General features: G+C 39.8%; 1 protein-coding gene across 4 annotated transcripts in view; it reads left to right on the top strand.

Moving 5' to 3' along the window:
- The first annotated feature begins 3,747 nt into the window (after window positions 1-3,747).
- srpk1b (SRSF protein kinase 1b) overlaps window positions 3,748-25,011 on the top strand; it is a 57,315-nt gene continuing 36,051 nt past the window's right edge. For all 4 annotated transcript variants that reach the window (XM_080424351.1, XM_080424350.1, XM_080424349.1 and 1 more), the window contains exons 1-2: window positions 3,748-3,815; window positions 5,205-5,259. In XM_080424351.1, the coding sequence (XP_080280477.1) occupies window positions 3,803-3,815; window positions 5,205-5,259 (68 nt within the window). In that variant the 5' untranslated portion in view covers window positions 3,748-3,802. The remainder of the gene's footprint in view (window positions 3,816-5,204; window positions 5,260-25,011) is intronic.

Here is a 25,011-nt window from a genome sequence, read left to right as displayed (position 1 = left end):
AGGTACGTCTCTAGACATTCACGTAGATCTCTGACGTAGTTCTTCTCCGTCTGCAACAACTCAGCCATGATGTACTCTCGTTTCTGGGCTCGCCTACTCCTCTTCTCCTCATCGTTGCTGATGCTGACCTTGTGGTTGTGATCACGCACCTGCTGCGACAACTCAGCCAAGCCCAAGACGTGCTCTCTCTCCTGGGCTAACTTCTGGTGGTCGTGGTGGTCATCATGGAGCTTGACATCCTGTTGTTCATCTGTCAGGCTGGTTGAGATGTACCTGATGCAGGGTGGGTGTGGCCGCAGCATCACTCGCTCTCTGCTGATGGCGCTGCGCTCTAGCATGGACTGAACACATGCAAGCAACAGCTGGGTGCAGGTGCTGTTGTTCACCTGCAGGCACTGCTGCAGCAGCTCCTCCCAGGCAGGTATCCAGGTTAACCTCCTCCATGCCATGGTTATGGAACCATTGCACTGGTTGTAGGTGGTAGTGATGGTAGTGATGGGACTCATGGTAGACAGTACTGTACAGTTGGACAATAAAGCCTCCTGCACACTTGACTCCTGGACACTCATCTCCATCATTAACATCGTCAATGACGTTATGGCTTATGACCTGCGCCTTTTAAAGGCCAAATCTATCAACTAAAACCTAAAAACCATGGCAACGCCTCACTAGCGCAACGCCACGTCAGGGTCAAGTGGAGACACGCCCACGCAGCGTGCACCTGCTGAGCTTAAACAGACACAACGTGACGTCAGCGTTTATCTAAGTAAAAAAAGGTAGGCCTACAGCCTTTTAAATGATAATAGCCTTTTTTGTGATGGAAATGTATTTAACATGTTTTTTTCTGGGATTATTAATGTATTGACTCAACCTAAATCCAGGAGAACGTTAGTTAGCCGCAAGCTAAGCTAATTGCGGCTAACCGCTGCAGAGCTACCCAGTGACGTCACCATCAGTTAGTTACTTATCGATCATCCGCCACGATGTTGCCGGCTCAACTCACTGTGGTGTAAAGTATAACGAAGTACATTTATTCAAGTACTGTACTTAAGTACAATTTGTAGGTATTTTTACTTTTACTGGAGTATTTCCGATTTTCAGTACTTTTACTTCTACTCTACATCTCAGAGGCAAATATTGTACTTTTTTACTCCACTGCAATTATTTGACAACTTTTAGTTGCTAGTTACTTTGTAGATTTTGATTATTATTAAATGTACATTAACCACTTAAGCTCTGCATTTCGGCCATTTGAAAATAGCAGATCTGATCTATAAGCTCACAAGCCTGCATCGGGCGTTGTGAGCTTGTAGGTCGGCTATTTTCAAAAGATTTTCATACGTTTTATACATTTGAAAACTGTGAAATGGGATATTCTGCATAAATGAGTACTTTTACTTTTGGTACTTTAAGTACATTTTGATACCAATACTTTTGCACGTTTTCTCAAGTAGCCCACATTTTGAATTCCGGACTTTTACTTGTAACAGCTTGTATTTCTACGTTGCACCATTATTGATCAATACAGTAGCCTACTGCAACGTAGAAATACTAGCTTTTTTTTTTACTTAAGTAAATTAAAGTATCGATACTTTAATTTACTTAAGTAAAAACATTTTAGTACTTTTTCCACCACTGCATACATAGGGATCGAGGGCAGACTGGTGCTCCTTTCTTGGATATTTTGTGGTTATGTGGATTTATTTATATGCCTGTTTTATGTCAGCCAACTACATTTGCAGACATCAGCCAAGTGTTTCAGCAGGTTATAGCAAAATGTACACTTTGTGGACGTAAAGAATGTCCATAAAGACCACCTGACGATGTCTGGACTAATAACCTCAGCCATAACACCAGAGGCAGCTCCACTGATCATGTTCAACCCAGATTTGGCTCAACTAAGGGTATGAACTCGTTCTCATGCTATTCATCAAAAATGTGGAATGCCCTACCAAAAGGAGTAAAGGAGTGTAAAACCCTACTCACTTTCAAAACTGCCCTAAAGATACACCTTCAGGAGGCTGCAATTCGAAAATGGCCCCTGTCTAAGTCTTAACCTACCCCTCCCCTCCTTCATTTTCCTATTTTGTATATATATATATATATATTTTTTTTTCTCTCGTCATACCAGTAACCTGAAAGCTGATTGTATGACATTCTGTATAGTAGTGTGTATATCTGCCTGCCTCTTATATTTCATCATGATTTGTGTGCATGGGTTTCTTATCTTAAACAAGCGTAATGCTTAATGAGGGTTTCCAGTTTAGTAGACCTTGTATTGTGAATTTGTACTTCCATGTACTGTTATGTACTGTCATGTACTATTCTCATGTCTTTCTAAATAAACTACATCAATCAATGGCCATCTCAGTTCAAGAACATTTTCGTTTACCTGATAAGACGTGGCATGGTAGTACTGACATTACATTTACTTAATTCCATTTCCAGTGGTGGAAAAAAGTACTCAAATGTTTTACTTAAGTAAAAGTATCAATACTGCAATGTGTTACAAGAAAAGTCCGGAATTAAACATTTACTTGAGTAAAAGTAGAAAAATGGACTTGAAGCACCAAAAGTAGAAAGTACTCATTTTGCAGAATGTCCCGTTTCACAAGTTAAAAATGTATATAATATTTTTTTTGAAAATAGCAGATATAATCTGAGCTCAACGATCTTTAACAGGCATATAAGTGAAGAACAAACAATGAATGATATTCTAGAAGTTTTATTTTTCATGTACAAAGTAAGAAAATCTGAGAAATCACATTGTAAAAAGTATATATATATATTTTTGAAATACAAATAATTCAAACAATTCAAGTACATGAGCCAAATACCCTCCCATCCGCCTCTATTACTTATTGTAAAAAGATATAAACACACTTATTAAAAAATATGTATAACCTCTTATATGTACACATTGTAAAAATGTAAACTCTAAGAATAACCTATACTATTTGGAACACACACACACACACACACACACACACACACACACACACACACACACACACACACACACACACACACACACACACACACACACACACACACACACACACACACACACACACACACACACACACACACATGACACCAGGCTTTCCACAGCATGAAATGGAAAGCCTCAGAGTCAGAGCCCTCAATGTGGGAATGGCTGGTTTCTATTCACCGCTCAATTCTCAGATCCGGCTTGGAGCCCGCCTATATCTGGTAACTTTACACATACGCTATAACGCCATTTCCGTATCCGCCCTAAGACCGGATCTCCAACCTGTGAAATGAATTGACTCCAGTCAGTCTAAACTCCACACACAGACAGACGCCTGCGCTGTGAGAACCAAACAACCAGGGTTGCCATGTCTGCTTATCATCAAAGCGACTTTGGGCTTGTTTTTCTGTAAAGTTGCTTTTAAATATTTATTGTAATAATAGCAATTGCAGGTTGTTTTTTTTGGGTTGTTTCTAAAGTTTAGTTGCTTATTTGGCCTTGTTTCATAATAATGTTTAAATCAGTGGTTCTCAAACATTTTCACGTCAAGGACCCCCTAATTAATATGTATTTGTCTGCAGACCCCCATCAGATTTTTTTTTGTTTTGTTGTTGAAAATAGCAGATGTACAAGCTTGTAGGTCGGCTATTTTCAAATAGCTGATGTAATAGGGGCTAACGTGGTAAAACTGGTCTTTTGGGCTTGTTTTTCATAGACCTGGACGCTTGTTTCACTCACACAATCTGGCAACACTGCCCACCACCAGTCCACTCAACTCTGCAAGCGTCCATCCTCTACAACAGCCTCAATATGGACAGAAAAGGTAACAGCAAAACCACATTAATGGCATTAGAGCCTCCAGAAAACACTGTACTTCTTTATCCAGCCCTGCCCGGCTTGTCAACATAAACAGCAGCTTTACTGTCAGGGTTCTAAGTGTTGAACAGAAAGAAGCAACGAACCACGCGTGTGTTTCAAGTGCTGCAACTATGCTAACACTAGCTCGCTAAGCTAGCTAGCTTAGCAGTGTTGCCATGTCTGCTGATTATAAGTGACTTTAGGCTTGGGCTATTTTCTCCTGTTTTTTAGGGTGTTTCTAAATCTAAAGTTTAGTTGCTTATTTGGGATTGTTTCATGTAATATTGTTCAAAACCAGTGGTTCCCAAACATTTTCATGTCTAGGACCCCCCCAAATTATGTATTTTGTGTCCAGGGATCCCCACCATATTTGTGTTAAACTTAAAATGTATTTAAAAAAAATGTAAAAAATGTGAAGCTTTAAAAAAATTTTTTTTAGATTTGTTTGAAAATACCTGATGTGGCTATTTTCAAATGGCCAAAGTACAGTATTATATTGAAGTGGTTCATGTACGTTTCCAAATAATATTCAAAATCTTAAAAGTAACTAATGGAATTAAGTTTTCAAATGATTGTAGTAGAGTAAAAGTACAATATTTGCTCATGATGTAGCCTCGGAAACCCATTCTTCTTTATTTTTGGGTTTACTCATGATGTGGACTTTAATAAAATGTCACTTCTTTTGGAGCTTGTTTTCATGGACCTGGTTGCTTATTTCTCTCGCAGTATCTGGCAACACTGCTAGCTAGCCTGGCACACAGTAGTGCATCCATGCGCCAAAAAACTTCTGGTTGCCTTGATGCCATGAAAATATCAAACATGACACATAATAACATGATGTGATACTGTGCCACTTGACCAGAGTGCAAAGTGTCCCAAGTGTGTCGTGTCGACACTTAAGAAACAACAACTAAATAAACCATCATTCCAACATGCTACAACTTAATGCTAATCTAACTCACCATCCATGGTACTGATATACTGATAGCATAGCTAGCCAGTTAGCATAGCTGTTATAACTGCCACTAACGGCTCACATATGTTACACCTGCAGCGATGCTAGTATGCCTACTATGCCTGCTCCAATTATCAACCATTTTACACTTTTGATTACTTTTATATTTGATATTTCGATTAATTGAATCCACATTGAGCCCAGTGGAAACAAGCCATAGTGCTGTCTGCTGTCTTGGGTTTAATCCCTTTAGCATCCTTTTGTATGGAACTGTGTACCTCTGTTCTTTTTTCTGCAAACTGTTCAATCAATCAAGTATAGCTATTGTTTCCATAATGCATGTAATAACACTGACATTGCCTTGTAATGACATAAACAATGTTCTCTGTTTTTTTTTAGTACTTGTGATGCAGGCGAGAAAGAAGGGAAGGAAGCCTAAGAAAAATGGCAAAAAGTAAGTTAAAGATTGTCATCCAGCTGTCCTGTTGCAGACATTTTCCTTTTGTACACACGCACGCACACACATACAAATCCTTTCATTCCTGTAAAGCTGCTCGGACACACATCCACTAAAAGGTTTTAAACTGTAAGTGAAAGCGGTGCTTACAGTGTACTGTATAGATGTTAGAATATCCCCACCACCACCATGCTGTACTGAATGTGTTGTCCTATGTGTCAAACATGATATACCGGTAGCTACATCAAACTGTTGTGTGTGTGTGTGTGTGTGTGCAGTGAATTCATTTAACCGTGACTTGATGTTTTGGGGAAAACTTTAGTTGGTTGATATTGTTTTTTCAGAGAAGTGTTGCACATTCTGGCTCCAAATGCTGTGTTTTGTTTTATTTTTTATTAATCAACGTTTCTGGGGGTTGGCCTTCCTCAGAATCGATTCTGAGGAAGGCCAACAGGCCGGAATGTCAGTTAATACAAAACCACTGCAGCATCGGTGCCAAGAGTGTTTCCAGGGGGTCAGCACCTTCACTGCAGCCTTTTGGCGTGCGTTACCTTTCCTGCTATGATGTTTAGTTTCAGCCTAAAGTATTTCAGTGGAGAATATTGCCCTTTGCCTGTTTGACTGATCAGATCCAATTTATACTACAGGCTTAACCCATTAAGACCTGAAGCCGATTCTACAAATGTCTTCTAAATCCTAACAGTTTTCTGAAAAACCTATGTTTCTATGTCAGTGGTGCTCAATCCTTTTCATGTCAAGGACCCCCCAAATTATATGAATTTGACCGTGGACCCCCATCTCAAAATATCTTGTTCCAGGGACCCCCAGAAGTAAAGATTTGAGTTAAAAATGTTCGCTTTGAAAGAACATAAATATATTAATTTGCACACATTTTCTCGATTTTTCAAAAATACGAGCTTGTATATCTGCTATTTTTGAATAGCCAAAGTGTAAAATAATGCTTTTTAGCTCAAATCTAAAAATGACACAGATGCGTTCCAGGTCTTAATGGGTTAAATGTTAGCTAGATGTGGACACACAGACGGGAACAAAAATGTATAACTTGAACTTTATTGTGGTGGTTCTATGTGCTCGGTGTGTGAATTGTCACTCGACGTAAATTACCGCCTTAACTATGAGTTCCTCAATTTAATACTTGATGGGTATAACTGATATGCCATCATTCTGAGACAGTCATTTCCACTTCTACGCACAGTCCACCACAAGCGTGACTTTCCTGGTTTAACCCATTAAGACCTGAGGCGATTCTTTAAAAAAAATCGAAATCCTAACAGTTTTTTAAAAAAAATATTTAAAATTTTTTTTCGCGATTTTTCAAAAATAGCAGATCTGCAAGCTCGTAGCGCGGCACTCGGTGCCGCGCTATGAGCTTGTAGATCTGCTATTTTTGAATAGCCAAAGACATCTAAAGTGACACAGAAGCGTTCCAGGTATCAATGGGTTAACAGTGGTGTCATGTTCCAGAGGGACTGATCAAGCTATGAATTGTACTGTCCGTGTTTTAGGGCAGGGTTCCCAAACCCTATTTCAGGCCGTCCGTCACCCCCCCCAAATAATCATATTTGAACTGGGGGCGCCCCACCCTGACGAGCACTACGCATTGTAGGAGTTGAGGCATTTATTTTGACTCGGTTCCACAGATAAATAGTGTGAAAATAGCTGAACTACAAGTTCTAGACGCCATGCGAGGCGTTGTGAGTATGGTTTGTTGTTGGTTACCTTTGACGTAGTAATGGTCTCATCATTAGTTAATCCTTTTCATTTTAGAGGTATTAAAAAGGTATTAAGTCCTTCAATTGTCATTTGTCACTTTGTAAATGTGCAGATACCCTGTATACACTTATACTGTTCGTTGGTTTGTTTACTGTTCAATGAGAAAACAATGTTGCACATTAAGAAAATCATCTGGGGACCCCCCCCCAAAATAATTTGGGGACCCCCCCTGGGGGCGTCTCAATGGTTGAGACCCACAGGTTGAGAACCACTGTGTTAGGGTACACAGTAGACCTTGGGGGTGGGTATACCTACTAGGGGTGTGCCGATACACTAATTTCATGAAACGATACGATACGATATTGGGCTCACGACATCGATACGATATATGGCACTTTTTTATTATGAAAATATATGGGGGGGGGGAAGCAAATGCAAACAAATATTTATGTTTTCTATCTACAATAGCCGTTTTGAATCCAAATAGGGCAATAGTGTGACACCTGACCCAAAAAACATGTTGTCACACTTGTCACCTCGGGGCTGTTTGCATGCCTGATTATCATTATTGTTTTTTTTGTTTTTTTTACGATATATATTTTTTCCAAAACGATACATATCGTCACGAAAACGTATCGTGATATATCGCGGGACGATATATCGACACACCCCTAATACCTACAGTACATGCTGAGAGAGTACAATAGATACACCCTAGGCAGCAATAATGGTGAGCCATTGTTTTTAGAGGCGGATTTGTCTCAAGCTTGCGCTCCCCTCGTGCACATGCGCACACACACTCACACACACACAGATTCAAGGAGACTGCGCTCTTGGCAGAGTCATGCCAATTATTAATGAGCTTGTCGTCTTGATTAGCCTTCTGTTCTCCTTTTCTGTGTGTGTTTAGGTACACATGAGCAAGGATTCAGCTTGAACTCTGCAAAGGCCAATAGCTTAAAGCTATATTATGTGATATTTTTGATGGTCACTCCAAGGCCTGATGCACTGGGCAATAGGCTATGCACTTGATGCTACCAATCTGCCAGTACCATGTTGATGATGGTGATGATAACCCACTTGGAGTTATAAACTTATATACATGTCCTGGTCAGTCCAGTTGTTTAAATGTATGTAATGTGTATAATCAGACAGTGCTGCTGACTAAGGCAGTTCATTAAGAAATGGTGACACCGGTTATCAATTGGATAATATCGGTCCTACCGTAAATCGAAAGATCATGTTGATGAATATTATTATTATTATTTTTAATCACTAACCACGTCATCATGGCAGGATACATACAGCCACAATTATTCGGTACCCCCCCCCAATTACCAGCTGCCCTTTTCACCCATTTGCCCTCATAATAAATGGAGATGTAGAAAACGCGTGGTGTGGACCACTATCACAGAATAAAACAACACATTATCGACATCGAATATAGTCTGTTAAGCCTGGCTGTTACTCATTATGTTATATTTCTGTGAGGTCTCGCACTTGTAAAATATGTTTTTAATCGCAATGTGACTTCTGTGTTTAAATAAAGGTTATATAATGCCTTACCAAGAGATCCAATCACGAGCAACCCTCTCCACTTCTCCACCCTCTACGTAGGCCTGTCACAATTATTACATCATCGTCTAACTGCAATTATTTGAGGTAATCGCAATGATTTTAGCGTAATCGTCATAATAGTTAACATGGTGAAAGATTTTCACACATGTTCAAATATTAAATAAAGCAGAAACAGCAGATCTACAGAAATGGCGTCACTTATAGCCTACAACGCATCAAGATGAGCTATTTCTGCTGTTTTTACATGAATAAAAATTATTAAATATGTCAATTATTTCCTTGTATATTTCAGTTATTTGTCGTATCTGCCCTGTGCAATTTTTGATACCGAAGCTTAAAAGGCTTCATATGTTCCAATGTTCAACAATGGCCAAACACACAATGAAATCGTAATAATCGCAATTATTTGAGTGACGATTAATCGTCAACTTAAATGTGTAATCGTGACAGCCCTACCTCTCTACTTTCTCCACCGCCTGACTGTCCGACTTTTTCCATCTTATCTCCTCCATTCCTGCCCCAGTGTGTCCCGCCTCTCTCTTTCACTAACAATCTCTCTCTCTCTCTCTCTCTCTCTCGCCCCCTCTCACTATCTGGCAGTGGTGAAAAAAGTACTCAATTTTTTTTTACTTGAGTAAAAGTATCAATACTGCAATGTAGAAATACTCTGTTGCAAGTAAAAGTCCGGAATAAAAAATGTACTTGAGTATAAGTACGAAAGTATTGGTATCACTTAAAGTATCAAAAGTAGAAAGTAGTCATTACACAGAATGTCCCATTTCCAAAGTTTTCATATGTATAAAATGTATAAAAATCTGATCTACAAGCTCACAATGTGTCGCATCGCAGATCGGCCATTTTCAAATGGCCGAAATGTACATAGGGAGTGGTTAATGTATGTTTTGTTATAATGATCAAAATCTACAAATTAACTAGTAACTAAAGTTTTCAAATAATTGTAGTAGGGGTGTGCCGATACACTAATTTCACCAAACGATACGATACGATATTTGGCTCACAACTTCGATACGATTTCGATACGATACGATACGCACTTTTTTTATTATGAAAAATATATGGGGGAGAAAAAAAGCAAATGCAAACAAATAATTCTGTTTTTGCATTATTCAGATATGCGAACTTGTAGCTTTTCAGCTACAATAGCCGTTTTGAATCCAAATAGGGCAATAGTGTGACACCTGACCCGAAAAAGAACAACATGTTGTCACCCTTTTCACCTCGGGGCTGTTTGCATGCCTGATTATTATTATTGTAAAAAAACGATACATATCGTCACAAAAACGTATCGCGATATATCGCGGGACGATATATCGGCACACCCCTAAATTGTAGTGGAGTAAAAGTACAATATTTGCCTCTGAAAGGTAGTGGAGTAGAAGTAAAAGTACTGAAAAATGGAAATACTCCAGTAAAGTAAAAAATACATTTTTTGTTGGTACTGAAGTACAGTACTTGTGAGTAAATGTACTTAGTTACTTTACACCACTGTCTTTCAGTAACAATCTCTCTCTCTCTTTCCCTCGCCCCCTCTCACTCTCTGGCTGTGGCTTGCTTGAACTCCCATCATCACATTCCCTCCCTCCCCACTCTCTCTGTCTTGTCTCTCAGTCGTAGTGGGGCTGTACTGTACTGTATCTACTATAGCGGTGCTGCTGGAGAACTGCAGTCAGAGGCAAGCTTAGCCCGTTATTATAGAGCGGAGCAGCAGTCCACCTAGCTCGGTTTTGTCTCGCCAAGCGCAGTGAAGCCTAGTGTGTTTTGTTATAGCCTTGTTTCTTTTTTTCTTGGGCCATGTGGCTGCTGGATTGGATCTTCTCTATCAACACAGCTGTTGTGAAGATAGCCAGCGGGCTCAGGTGCAAGTGAGTGGCACATCGAACCTTGGCAGTGTGTGTATGAGAGAAAGAGACACGGGCAATTGGGGCAAAGAAACAGCGTGGTTTGTTTGTGTCTGTTCTACCTGTTGCATAGGTGGGTGATTCAGGAGGTTTTCAGGACGATGTGTGTGTGTGTGTGTGTGTGTGATTCATCAGCAATGCCAGATGCCAGTCTGTAGTTCGTTTGGCTGACTTACTGATGGTTCAATCCATTTTTAATTAGGCAACAGATGCTGCGTGGCATTGCTCCGCTAGGTGCCTGTGAGTGAGTGACTACCTACCTGGCTGCCCTCGCTTCTTGCGCGCATGCAATGCATTGTGCGAGTGACTTGAGAGAGTGTGAGACTGTGAGTAAGATTGATTAATATGCCCCCCGGTGTGTTTGTGAGTTCCGCTCCCAGAAGGAGACCGACCACACGCTATCATGTTATTTATCTTTTCCAAGACTTTGTTTCTGAACCTTCCAGTGTTGAGGTGTTTTTTCTAAGACTGTCTGTTTACGTAGCTGTGTCTGTGCATTAAACTGTGTTGGGTCTAGGGATGGGACGATGATCGTTATTATAGTTGATCGTGAAAAAAAAGAACACTTGCAATAATCGTATCACGGAGATTTACATTTATCGTGAAATTGTCCTCCGTCATACTCTAGGATGAATTAGCTTTTGTTGAACTGCAAATTCAGTACCACTTAAAACCCTCTATACTTGATAAAACATACCTGCAAAGAGTGAATTTGGTACTTAATTTGCTCTACACAAATCAATTTGGGAAAAATAGCGGATTTTTTGGATGAACTTTCCCCCCAGAATAGGGACTCTGGGTATGTTCAAGTGGTTAAAAAAAGTGTCATTTTAAGTTTTAAGCATATTTTGATTATCGAGATAATATCGTCAATCGCAATTGTTTTGTAATTTTTCATATGGTCCCATCCCTAGTTGGGTCTACATGTGTGCACCCATGTGTGCGTGCAGCACCCACCCAGACAACTGAACAAACCTCTGTTGCAGAGTGTTGTTTTGACCGGTGCAAATTGTTCTCCGCTCCATTTCCCTCTCTCCCTTCTCCTCACACGCCCTCGCCCTGTTCTTTCTCAGCCTCCACAAACTGCAGCTCATTACATAACCCATCATCATATCTCTTTATTATCTGCGGTCAGTTCCTCTTTGTTTTTCTCAACTCACTCCCTCTCTCTCTCGCGCTCAGACAGACATGCACAAACTGAAGGGAAAAGACGATATAAAGTGTATTTAAGACCAAGGGGTCAGCCACTTTCTTTCAAGCCACGGACCCCCTAGTTGACCCAGAGAGATGAAGCAGGGACCCCCCCACTATACATATTGTATAGAATTGTGTTGCAGATTCAACTTTTTCATAGATATAGTTTTTTTTTTCCATAGATTTTTCAATAGATAACATTCATGTTAATGTGTTTTTTTCAGACATTAAACCCTTAAACCCTCAATACTTAAAAAACTTGTACTGGTATGTCTTTTTCCCCCTCTTCACCAAACCTCTTTGCCGAAAATAGCAGATCTACAAGCTCACAACGCTGCGAGGCGTTGTGAGCTTGTAGATCTGCTATTTGCGGCTAATGTTCCTCTCAGAATAGAAATGCTAGGGTTAAAGTGGTTCATGTAAAAGAAAAGAGAGAGAAAAATCCTATCACACAAAGATTTTGCGGCCCTCCCTGTAGTAACTCTGAGGACCCCTTGTTGAAGACGCCCTGATTCAGACCACAACAACTTGGGGGTCTTAAGGCATTGGAGCAAAGGTGTAGCACTGCCACTGCAGTGTTTTAACTTGGTGTTGTAGCCAAGAGAGAGAGAGAGAGAGAGTTCACCGTTTTCTACTTTTCCTCCTCGCTCTGTCTCTGTCTCAATGAGACTGACAGCCAGGCCAATCAATTTCTGCCTCTTTGACCCACTTTATAGACACTAGACACTAAAACTACTTCTTCTAATGAAGAAACCTTCTTCAGTCAGGGGACATTTTCTGACAAAAGCAATTTGACGTCGCGTTGGTAATATGAATATCTTATTAGTACTTAAGCCTGGTATACTTTGTTGCAGTGTAGCGTGCCAAAAACAGCCACTATTGTAGATTGTCTATTTTCTGCCCGCGACTCGGTCATCAGATGGAGTATTAACCCATTAAGACCTGAGGCCGATTCTACAAATGTCTTCTAAATCCCAACAGTGTTCTGAAAAAAAACGCATGTTTCTATATCAGTGGTGCTCAAACTTTTTCATGTCAAGGACCCCCAAAATGATATGTATTTGGCTGCTGACCCAAAGATCTGAGTTACAAATGTTTGCTTTAAAAAATATATATATATTCAAAGATTTGCACAAATATTCTCGATAAAAAAAAAAAAACTTGGAATAGCCAAAGTATAAGATAATGCTTTTTTAGCTCAAATCAAAAAATGACACCCGACGTGTTTCAGGTCTTAATGGGTTAACCCATTAAAAACCGGGAAAGCATCCAATAAAGATCCAATAAAACATATCTTTTGTTTGTTTTTATAACTTCATACATTGTTTTTTGTATTGTCCCTGTCAAATAAACATAAAAATAAATAAAAATCGAATATAAATGTTCATATTCGAATATACATATTTTCAAATATTCGATCAAATATTCGTTTGACAGCCCTAATTTGCTGTTAGGCATTTGTCTCGGCCTCAGGTCTTCATGGGTTAAATTAAACATTATTTGCAAAGTTTAAAGTTTGCACACCGGAGGCCAACACAATGAACCTTTTGAACCACCTCAAAAGAAAGCACAGTCAAACAGTGAGTCAGTGTGTGTGCGAGTGTTTTTATTATATTTTGACACTTGCTTTGCGTGCCCCCTTGGCAACGCAAACGTATGTTTTCTCATGCCAAATAAAGCTCCTTTTGAATTGAATTGAGTGAAGAGTTGCCCACATAATGAGTGCAGCAGCTACGCAGACAGCCGCTACACGGCCAAAACAAACAAGTCTTATGAAGGAATTAAGACTCTTTAATGCCTTCAATACTTTTAATTTAAACCCCTAGTTTCAGGTATGCTAACCCAGTTAATATGCTCTATGCACACAGCAGCAGCCATATTGGAAAGAAATGACTTCCTTCACAGGTGCTACCAATTATACTAAATAATGAAGGCTCTGTTCCATTTACTGTAGCACAGTGGTTCACCCTAACTCTTGTTTGACCAGAATGGAACAGAGCCTTCATTTGTATCATTGGTAACACTATGAAGAAAGTAAGGATGAGGCCCAATTTCTTTTCAATAGACGCCTTAACAGACGACGTCACACTGATAAGAACCAGTATGCGCGTGCAGGTCGGCAGCAAAAGAACCCCACCGCTCATAAGATGCAATGTAAAAGTGGTCACAGCCTCACGTGTAAAAATGCATCCCATCAAACTTTCAGATGCTGTTTTTCTCCCAGTGTGGAGGAAGAATGCTTAGGATTTTTTGCTGTGATCTCACGCTCTTGAAATATATAATCCTTGGTTTCTGTTGTGTGTAAACAATAATAACAATTCAAAGCAGTTGTCCCCCAAACCCCACCTCCAGTGGCTGTCATAAGAACGGAGGGAGCGCTCTATGATCATGCCACCAGAACCTCCTCTTGCTCGCGCAGCTGCAGCCCGTCGAGCCTAATTTATGCTCCATCCCGCAAAGGTGTCCGCGCAGTCTCAATGTTTGTAAACAAATAATTGGTCTATATGGCTAATGTGCATAGAGCGCTCTGTCTGCCTCCCTCTCTCTCTGTCTGTCTGTCTGTCTGTCTGTCTGTCTGTGCAGTCAATAAGTAAGTGAGGCGCAGTTTGTGAATCCATGAACGTTGGTGTATAGTCTTGCGTCTAATGGGTTAATTATGGTAGATGGAAGCACACTAAAATCTCGGGGGTGTTTTGTACAGATGGAAGCATGTCTGGGGACAGCTACTAAAGTCTGGTTTGTTTGTACTCTGTGCTACGACAGTGGTGCTTGCTAAAAAAGACCAGATCTACAAGATCTGTTCTTTTCGGCGAGCCGCATCATCTCTGTCATCAGGTGTTGTGGTATGATTAGTCACCATTAGGGGTGCAACTGTTATTTTCAACTAATTGATTTCATTTAATCAATATTTTGTATTAAATAATAAATAGTTGAGCGTTTCTATTTAATACAATTATCGATTAACCCTTTAAGACCGGGAACGCATCTGTGTCATTTTCAGATTTCTTTGGCTATTGAAAAATAGCAGATATACAAGCTCCGAGTGCCGCACTATGAGCTTGTACATTTGCTATTTTTAGAAAGATCGTGAAAATGTGTGCAAATCTTTTTTTTTTACAGCGAACATTTGTAACTCAAATCTTAGCTTCTGGAGGTCTCTGGAACAAAAATATTTTACAAATGTTCGCATTCAAAAATATATATTCAGAGATTTTGCACGGATTTTCCACGATTAAAACAAAAATAGCAGATCTACAAGCTCATAGCACGGCACTCGGTGCCGTGCTATGAGCTTGTAGATCTGCTATTTTTGAATAGCCCAAAGAAACGCGGATGCGTTCCCGGTTTTAATGGATTAATAATAAACCATCCCTATTTTGGGGGCGGCCATGTCATTAAAGGCGAAAAGAAAATCACGTGCACGATGGAAAACACAACTACATTACAGTATGCCATTAACACAACTACATCGTTGTGTATGTCTTGGCGGTGGGCAAGTGTGTCCAGGTTAAAAAGGTCTGTGGGAATCCCTGCTATTCCACATTCTGTTCAGTTTTTCGTGTTTTTCGTGTTGTTTGGACATCTGCTAAATGCCTAAAAACTTGTTGATTGCAGGTGCTCCTCATTGCTGTATCTTCTGGCTTAATAAGTGCAAAACACACTGCCGGCGAACAGACGCTTAACCCCCAACTGCTCCCCTGTGCGCTCATTTAGAGCAAGCCACTGCTGGGTCAAAGTAGAGAAGTAATTTCCCTTCAGGGAGCACTACAAATACCCTTTTTTAAAGCAGCAGCTCAGACTACGGGATTTAAAAGTAATATATTGGCTAGGGCTGGGACTCTATTTAAAAAAATAATCTAATTAATTCGAGGCTTTGTAATTAATTAATCGCAATTAACTCATTAAGTGCCAATGACGTCGCAGACGTCACGTTTTTCATAAGCCCAGAGTGCCAATGACGTCTGAGACGTCATGAAAAAAAATAAAAAAAATAAATAATAATAATAATCTTTTTTTTTTTTTTTTTTTTTTTTTTAAAAGGTTCAGAACCCAAGATATGATGATTTGAAGATTTGCTGCTCCATTCACTTCTTGTTTAACTTCTTACTGAAAAGGCTGTATCTCGGCTCCAAAGCACATTTTTTTTACAATGTATTTTTGGCCTTGGCACAGGGGTGATATAGCCAGAAATATTTTTGGCACTGAATGAGTTAATCGCATTTTAATCGCATATCAATATTTGACCTGAGAACAGTGAAAAGCATTTTTTTCCAAATGGCTTTTGGCATACGTCTTTAAGTACATGTACTCAAGAACTGTACTTAAGTACAATTTTGAGGTATTTGCACTTGACTCGAGTATTTCCATTTTTCTTCTACTCCACTATATCTCAGAGGCAAATATTGTACTTTTACTCCACTTCAATTATTTGAAAACTTGAGTTACTAGTTACTTTGTAGATTTTGATTATTATTACAAAACATAAAGTAACCACTTAAAGGGGAAGACCACCCATTTTCAATATTTAACTATGTCCTTAATATAGCATAAAGGAGTTGTGTGGAAATAAGAAAAATTTTAAATGTTAAAAATTTTAAATGTTAAACCCAAATTGATTTTGGGTTTAACATTGCAAATTACACCGTGATGACTCATCATGGTGTAATTTGCAATGTTAAACCCAAAATCAATTTGGGTTTAACATTTAAAATTTTTAACATTTAAAATTTTTCTTATTTCCACACAACTCCTTTATGCTATATTAAGGACATAGTTAAATATTGAAAATGGGTGGTCTTCCCCTTTAAGCCCTATATCAGCCATTTGAAAATAGCAGATCTACAAGCGCAACGCATTGTGAGCTTGTAGATCTGCTATTTTCCGCCACTGGAGGCTGGTAGAGTGTGTTGTTACTGTTGTTTTATAGTAGTTTAATTAATTATTATCTCATATGAAAGGGATATTTGTATAACATTTATTTGTAGAGATGATGTGACAAGGTTCTCGGTTGACTTTAAAGGACCTGGACAGGACAGTCATACTGTGTGAATAATATCATTAGCATAACAGTGAAAATAGATTACGTTGCCTTTGAATAATACAGACCAGGAGTAATATGTGATTCTTTGTGTCAAACCACTCATGAATGAACCGGAACATAAAGTCACCACTGGGGGGATGGATTTATCTATTTGATAGATATGATGGAACCCAGTCCCAGACAGTCCCTGAGTTATTAAAGTCGTTTATTTTGTGGTCCATTTGGTTCCACAACCAGTTAGTGCAGTGTTGATTTTGACAGCACATTTTTATTTAGTTTTAGTCAGTCTTTTGAATAAAATTCCATTTAGTTTTAGTCATATTTTAGTCATCTGAAATGTTTTACTGTTAGTCTAGTTTTAGTCGACTAAATATCATAAGATTATAAGTCGACTAAATCTACAGTTGATTTAGTCGACTAAAATGTATTTTGGCGGTGCCTTGATGGCGTCGTAATGGTGCGACGCGTTGTGAGCTTGTAGATCGGCTATTTTCACAGAGCAACACCCGAGCGAAACCAAACATAAAATGACTTGTCTTTTAGTTCTACTGGATCTCTTCTCCACTAGTCCCTCAGTAACATTTTAGTCCTAGTTTTGATTTGTTGACAAAATTGTCAATATATTTAGTCTTAGTTTTAGTCATCATAGCTTAGTTTCTATTTAGTTTTTGTTTAGTTTTCGTCAGTGAAAAAAAGGTAGTCGCCGAACATTTTTCGTCATAGTTTTAGTTGACGAAATCAACACTGGTGCAGTCAGTGGTCCATTTGGTTCCACAACCAGTTAAAGTTGACGGTTACTTGTCATACAAAATTGTAATGAATAATTTAACACATTGAGTGCCAGGGTTTTTTTTAAAACAGGGTACTCACAGTGCCTGGATTTTTAACAATTTTTGAACCTTTTTCAAGTAGTCACAAAATATTTTCAGTGATCACCGTCCTCACGGTGACCCCCTCATTACACACAAAGGGGTCTCGTACAATCGGGGGGAAAAAATTAAAAACATTAGGTAATCCGTTCCATAGTTGCAGCCAGTTAAAAATAGTCGAAAATAGTCAAAAATACATAATAAAAAAAAAATGTACACAGGAGCCGAGATACAGGCTTTTGAAGTCATAAGTTAACCAGGAAGTGGATTGGAGTCTAAATCTTCGAAAAATGATATCTCCTGGTGCTGTGAAGGGAAGAAAAAAAATTTGAAAAAAAAAAAAAAAAATCTCAAAAACGGTCCGGACCGTTTTTGGCACTCAATGTGTTAATAGTGTTTTTGGCATTGAACATTGGAACATATGAATAAAAGATATTGTTTGTTTGCCGGTTAGGCTCTAATAAAAAAAACGCATGAGGCAGATATGACAAATAACTTCAATAAAGAAAGACACATTTAATAATGTTATACTTTATTTAGATTTTAATTTTTTGGTCACTTTGTGACGCATTGTAAGCTTGTAGATCTCCTGAGAAAATGTATGAACATTTTTCAAAAATAGCAGATCTACAAGCCATGAGCTTGTGTATCTGCTATTTTTGAATAGCCAAAGTATAAAATAATGGTTTATATAGCTCTAAATCTAAAGTGACACAGATGCGTTCCCGGTCTTAACCCATTAAGACCTGGAATGCATCTGTGTCACTTTTTGATTTGAGCTAAAAAAAGCATTCATTTACACTTTGGCTATTCAAAAATAGCAGATATACAAGCTCATAGCGCGGCACCGAGTGCCGCGCTACGAGCTTGTAGATCTGCTATTTTTGAAAAATCGTGAAAACGTGTGCAAATCTTTGAATATATATTGTTTTAAAGCGAACATTTTTAACTCAAATCTTTGCTTCTGGGGGGTCCCTGGAACGAAATATTTTGATAAGAGGTCGGCGGCCAAATACATATAATTTTGGGGGTCCCTGACATGAAAAAGTTTGAGAACCACTGATATAGAAACATACGTTTTTTTCATTTGTAGAATCGGAACCTCATGCCTTAACCCATTAAGACCTGGAACGCATTTGTGTCACTTTAGAGTTCTTTGGCTATTCAAAAATAGCAGATATACAAGCTCATAGCGCGGCACCGAGTGCCGCGCTATGAGCTTGTAGATCTGCTATTTCTGAAAAAACGTGAAAAAATATTTTTTTAATTTTTTTGAAAAATCATAAAAAAAAATCATTAAAAAAAAATCAAAAAACTGTTAAATTGTAATTTTTTTGTTAAATTTTTAAGAATCACCTCAGGTCTTAATGGGTTAATGGATTAACGTGGAGAGCAAAGCATGTAGAGGCAACTGGTTTCAACATTTCGTGTGTCAGATATGATGGAGAGAGAGAGAGAGAGAGAGATAGAGTTAGTTCTGAGGAGAGGAGAGAGAGCGCTGTCATCCCTCCTCACCTGCAATGCAGTGCTCGGCCACATCGGCCAATCCCATCCCGCCTAGGCAGAGGAGGGGGGAGGAGCTTGAGGGGACGACGACAGCCAAGGAGAGTTCTCGGTCAGAAGGGAGAGGAGAGGGTTGAATGAGAGTCAATAGTCATGTGAGAGAGAAGAGGAGCGAGAGAGAGAGAGAGAGGGAGCAGTGGCTCCTCCTTGCACTCCGGTACCCAGCCAGCCAGCCTTACTGCAGCCAGCCAGGCTTTTCTGGATCTCTCCCCTACTTCTCTTCTCCTCCTTCACCCCCTCTCCTCCTCCTCTTCTCCATCGTCTCTCCCCTCTGTATCGCTTACTCTCTTTTCCTTTCCTCCTCTTGCTTTAATACTTTTTTTCACTATCTCTGCCAAACACCTGCCCCCCCCCTCTCTCTCTCTCACACACACACACACACACACACACACACACACACACACACACACACACACACACACACACACACACGTATACCATGCAGGCACACACACACACATGCGCGCACAATCTCTGCCGCTCACTCATCATCGGTCGTCATCTCCACTCTTCACTCCCTCTCCCACTCTGTCCTCCTCTTTCTTCCTTTCCTAAAATCCTTTAATCCCCCCCCTCCACACACCCCTCTCCCCCCCTGGTCTCTCTCTCTCTGCTCTGTGGATGGAGTGAGAAGGTCTTTAGTGAGTATACTGGCACTCTCTCTCTCCTCTCACTGTCACATCCCATGGGCATCCGTGCATCTTCCAGGTAGGTGTGTGTGTGTGTGTGTGTGTGTATGCGCACGCTTTGTGCGTGTGTGTGTGTGTGTGTGTGTGTGGAAACGTAGACCAGTGAGGCCAGCAGGGTGTCTTGAGAAGTACCCACAACATGACATGTGTGTCATGTTATGTCCATTGTCCGGTGATTGAAACCACCCAGGCAGTGACACTAGTGGCGCACTTGTCAAAACTGTCTTGTTTCCGTCACAGCAGAATCCGCAGTGTTGTTTATTGGAAGTCTCGAGTCTGTAAAACCTGACCCGCAAGGTACGCAGCAGCGCGAGAGAGATGTCCAAGTTTATATATAATTTTCAGCCTCGACAGCTGTGAATACCCTCCGTTTTCAATGACATCATGTCACTTATCATGACACGTGTTCTGTATTTATCTGTTGCTTGCTGTCGCTTCCTGTGTTGACATTAAACCCTCTCTATTCTTAGTGAAATCGACCTGAGTTGGGAACTGCTGTTGTTTTCCTTCATTGAATCTCCCTCACCAGAAATAACAGATCTACACGCGGACGCGTGGTGAGCTTATAGATTAGCTATTTCTGGCGAATAATAGGGAGAGGACGTTGGGGTTCAAGTGGTTAATCCGGCTCTTAACTGTTACCCACTTACTGAAGCCCTAGCCAGCTCTGTCCTAGCATCATAAGGAAGAGTTGCCTTCAGCCTCCTGATACTGTATGAGTTATTGAGGATACTTGTTGGAGAGATGTTACCTAGAAGTTTTAGAGGGAGGGATGATGAGAACAAAATCCCTCGATTTGACTTGTGCATTTGTGCTGAGTAAAAGTGAACGAACTGTGTGTGTGTGTTTGGGGGGGTGCAGTGTTGTTATGCCTGTGCTACGCATTGTGTGGGCTGGCAACGCTCCCAGCAGTGCTAACATTGCTTTGAATGCGTGTCAATGCCAGAGATAGAAAAGGAACCAATACAGTTGTACAATGGGGGTCCTTGAAATTAAAAGGTCTCCCGTTTTAATAAGTGCATCATAAGGAAGAGTTGCCTTCAGCTGCCTGATAGTGTACGAGTTAGTGAGCCAGAGCAATTCTGAGTCCGTAGGAGGAGGGCTACTTGCAGAGATGAAGTTTTAGAGGGAGGGATGATGAGAGCAAAATCACTCGATTGACTTGTGTGCGTTTGCGCTGAGTAAAAGTGAACAAAAAGTGTGTGTGAGAGTGCGTGGGCGCAGCGTTATGCCTGTGCTACGCATTGTGTGGGCTGTGTGTGGGCTGGCAACGCTCTCAGCAGTGCTAACATTGCTTAGAATGCATCAATGCCAGAGAGAGAGAGAGAAAAGGAAGGGATACTGACAGTATTATTACCATCACCATCTGTCTGACACATACGTAAGTAAGTTAGTTCAAATGCAACCAAAGTGGAAAAAGCGGCACTCCAAAATGAAGGATGCAAGACATATGTGTAAGTTATAAAATAACGTACACATATGTAAGTTTACTAAGTTAGTAATATGATATAAACCATCACTCTCATATTGTACCTGTACCAGCAGCAGACATGTCCCTGGGACCTTTGTGGTGTGTATGGGAGCAGACAGTGTTCATTAGTGCCCAGGCGTATTAACCATTGATTTTAGTTTGAGTTGAAGGCTGCGCTACAATGTAAGCACTTTTTCACTGCGGTGTGCTCTCTCTGGTGTAATTAACTACCACGTGTCAAAAATAACAATCTGGGCATTCAATCGACATACAGGGGTCCTGATTCAATACCTTGTAATACATTATGACCCTACTAATATAGATTGAAAACAATGTAATGGTATCATCGTGTCCTGGAAAAATAATTGGCCCCCTACTTGTTTCCCACTGTACTAAATCTCTTCGCTGAAAATAGCAGATCTTCAACCGTGCATTGCGTTGTGACGTGTTGTGAGCTTGTAGATGTAGATCTGCGATTTTGGCCAAACGTTCACCCTTAGAATAAGAGACACTAGGGCTCATGTGGTTAGTAAAAGCATAAAATGTGTTTTTGTTCTCGTCTCCTTTTATCCTCCAGGCTTAACATCTTGGATACCAAACAGCTTAGGATCTCAAAATACTTTCACACCAGCAGAGTATTTCTCTGCAGAGAAGCAAATCTCAGAGCAGTTGATGTTGTTTTCAGACAGAATGTAGAATGAGCAAATTGTTTTAGATACGTTTAACCACCGACCAACTCGAACCCCAGTGTGCCTATTCTGGGCATGTAGTAATGGGCGAAAACATTGGCTGTTTTTGGTGTTGAGGGAGAAAATGAGGGGCGCCAAGAAGGATAGACCCTTGGGGGAGGAGGTTAACGAATTCTATATGTTTATGTTTATTAAAGGATCCCATTAAAGGCACATGAATGAGCCTCTAGTCTTCCTGGGGTGCTGAACAAAGCAAATACAATTCAAATGTACAAATAAAAATGCAAATAAAAGTAAATACAAAAAAAATGAAAAATTAAAAAAGACAAACTAACATTCTAATATCAAACCCAACACAGTCCAGTCAAATTAAACAAATACACAAATAACAGTTACATACTTGACACGTTACTTGGCAAAATATCTCTTGATGTGCTTTTTTTAAGTAATTTTGTTATGGAAGATGTTTTTGGGCAGAGCATTCCAGAGTACTATTGACATATGGATGTATGTATGGTCATTTGTAACCGTTGAGCCAAGCTAGACGGCTTATTGGTGCTAATAATGTTCGGCAGTAGCCTTAGAAGACTCACCGATAATTTCTGCTCAACCATTACCCATGCCAGATGTTCATTCATACAGCTAATACTTGTGCCAGACGAGCCGCTTTGTTCTGAGCAACCTGTGACTTTGTTCAAATCAGATTTTGTAGCTCACGACCAGATAACAGGGATTACAGATTACTATAGGATTCAAGTGGTTAAAGCAAAAGCACTCATCTGACGTGAATGTAAGAACAGTATTTCCCCTAATGGGTCTTGTGATGTAACTCCATGTTTAACTTAATTGACTAATTACAAAAGCTAATAAAATATGCACATCACTTATTTCAGCTCAGTGGCCTTGTGGGTAGAGTGTCGGCCTTGAGGTTGGGAGGCTGGGTTCGATCCCTATGGGCCGCATGGCTCGGCAAGGCTGGGCTTGCTTACTTATTTCAGGTGCTGGAGTTATAAATGATCATGAAGAGAGAGAATAAACTTGCACACTCATATGCTCCCAGTGTAATGTAATTTATTGACAGCGTCAAGGCTCCTCTTCGTCAGGAGTTTGATCTGACGGAGAGCCTTGGCTCGAAGCGTTGTCAATAAATTACAATGGGAGCAACATACGTGTGTGCAGGTTTGTTCTTTCTCTTCATAGCTTTGATTAATTACATGAATCACTGTATCAAATGTAGCCGTATCGATACCTAACACCCCTTTTATTTGATCAATTGTCTACTCACACAGCTTTGGTCAATGCAATGCGCATAAATCATACATAAACAGGCAATTTTTTTATCATTAATGGCTTAATTTCTTCATTGTAAACATTTATGTTTACATTTTCTCAAGTCATTAAGATGTGACTGAACCTAACTGAATAACTGATATGTATTAAAAAGCAACTTTGACCAAAAACACAGGAATAAACATCAGTAAAGCTCACTGCATAAGATTATTAGCAAGTTTCAATTCTCTGCAAGTATCTTGTAATTTTTACTGCAGCTGTGTGCTGGTATGCTTTTGGAAAATGGTGTGCTGTAATGTCAAGTGTAGCGTGAGTCGTATCCAATGAGCTAAACATGTCGGACCTCTCGTATGAGCTTGTGCTCAATATTGTAATATTGACACTCAATATTAGCACAGTAAAACAAACCTTTTGACGCATCCCAGTAACCTAACCTGTGTCTCACTGTAACACTAGCCCTATAGTACACGTGGAACACAAACACAGTTGGCAGTTTATTTACCACTGCTGTGCGATAGTCAGAAAATCACGGTTAGTCAGTAGTGAGTGACTGTGTTTGTTTGTGTGTGGTGTTGGAGGGCAGTGTTGCCATGTCCGCTTATTATAAGCGACTTTGGGCTTGTTTTATTCTGTTAAGTTGCTTGTAAATATTGGTAGTTTTTCGGGGCTTGTTTCTAAAGCGCAGTTGCTTATTTGGGCTTGTTTCCTAATGTTGTTTAAACCAGTGGTTCTCAAACATTTTCATGTCAAGGACCCCCACAAACTAATATGTATTTGTTTACGGACCCCCCCCCCACCTGAAAATATTTTGTGCAAGGGACCCCCTTACAAGATTTGTGTTAAAATGTTTCAATTTTTTTTTTTCAAGATTTCTTAAAAAATAAAATTTGCAGATCTACAAGCTCACAACACATCGCGATGAGACGCGTTGTTGTTAGCTTGTAGATTAGTTATTTTACAATCTGCATGTCAGCCTCACATCCACACCATGCATGCTATGATCAGCTAATTAGCAGCAACAACAACATCTCTTTAAGCTGATGACAGTCTCAGACAGCCCTCTCTCTCTCTCTCTCTCTCTCTCTCTCTCTCTCTCTCTCTCTCTCTCTCCCCCCCTGTCTGGGTTCAGAAATAATCTTCAAATAGCACTGTGCTGATCTAGCAGTGCGACTGCAAACTAAGCTGGGTATCAAATAAGGCTTAAGGGTGAAAATGTTAATGCAGTAGTGCTCACAGAAATGTGGCTCTCCAAGACATTTAAACCCTTTTTAAAGCAAAGCCATAAAAAAAGCAAGTGGAATAATCTTTCATCTTAACTACCTTTTTTAAGTAATTGACTAAATGGAGCAGATAATATATTATTATTATTATGATGTAAAATGACTGCACAGTGTGTGGGATTTGCATCGCGGTCAACGTGCCTGTTGATCACAGGATGTTAGGAGGAGGAGGAACGTTAAAGGACAACTTTGTTTTTTTACAACCAAGGTTTATGTTTTAGCTTGTAATTAAAGTAAATAAAAGATGAGTGTTAAATTTTTTCCATTTACTGCTTTCTATAGTTTTAGCAATTTTCACGATCTTTTTTACAGTGGGCGGGGGCAGTCGGGCAGGTGGCTAAATATGTATTTTTTTACACAATAACCCGGTGATTTATTTTATTATTATTTACAGTAGCTCTTCTAGCCCCCAATAACTCACGTCTGGCCATC

This window comes from Gymnoscopelus braueri (genome assembly GCF_963280865.1).
Source record: "Gymnoscopelus braueri genome assembly, chromosome: 3".
Lineage (NCBI taxonomy): Eukaryota > Metazoa > Chordata > Actinopteri > Myctophiformes > Myctophidae > Gymnoscopelus > Gymnoscopelus braueri.
The sequence above is the reverse complement of the archived record's forward strand: the minus strand, read 5'-3'. Positions and strand labels throughout refer to the sequence as shown.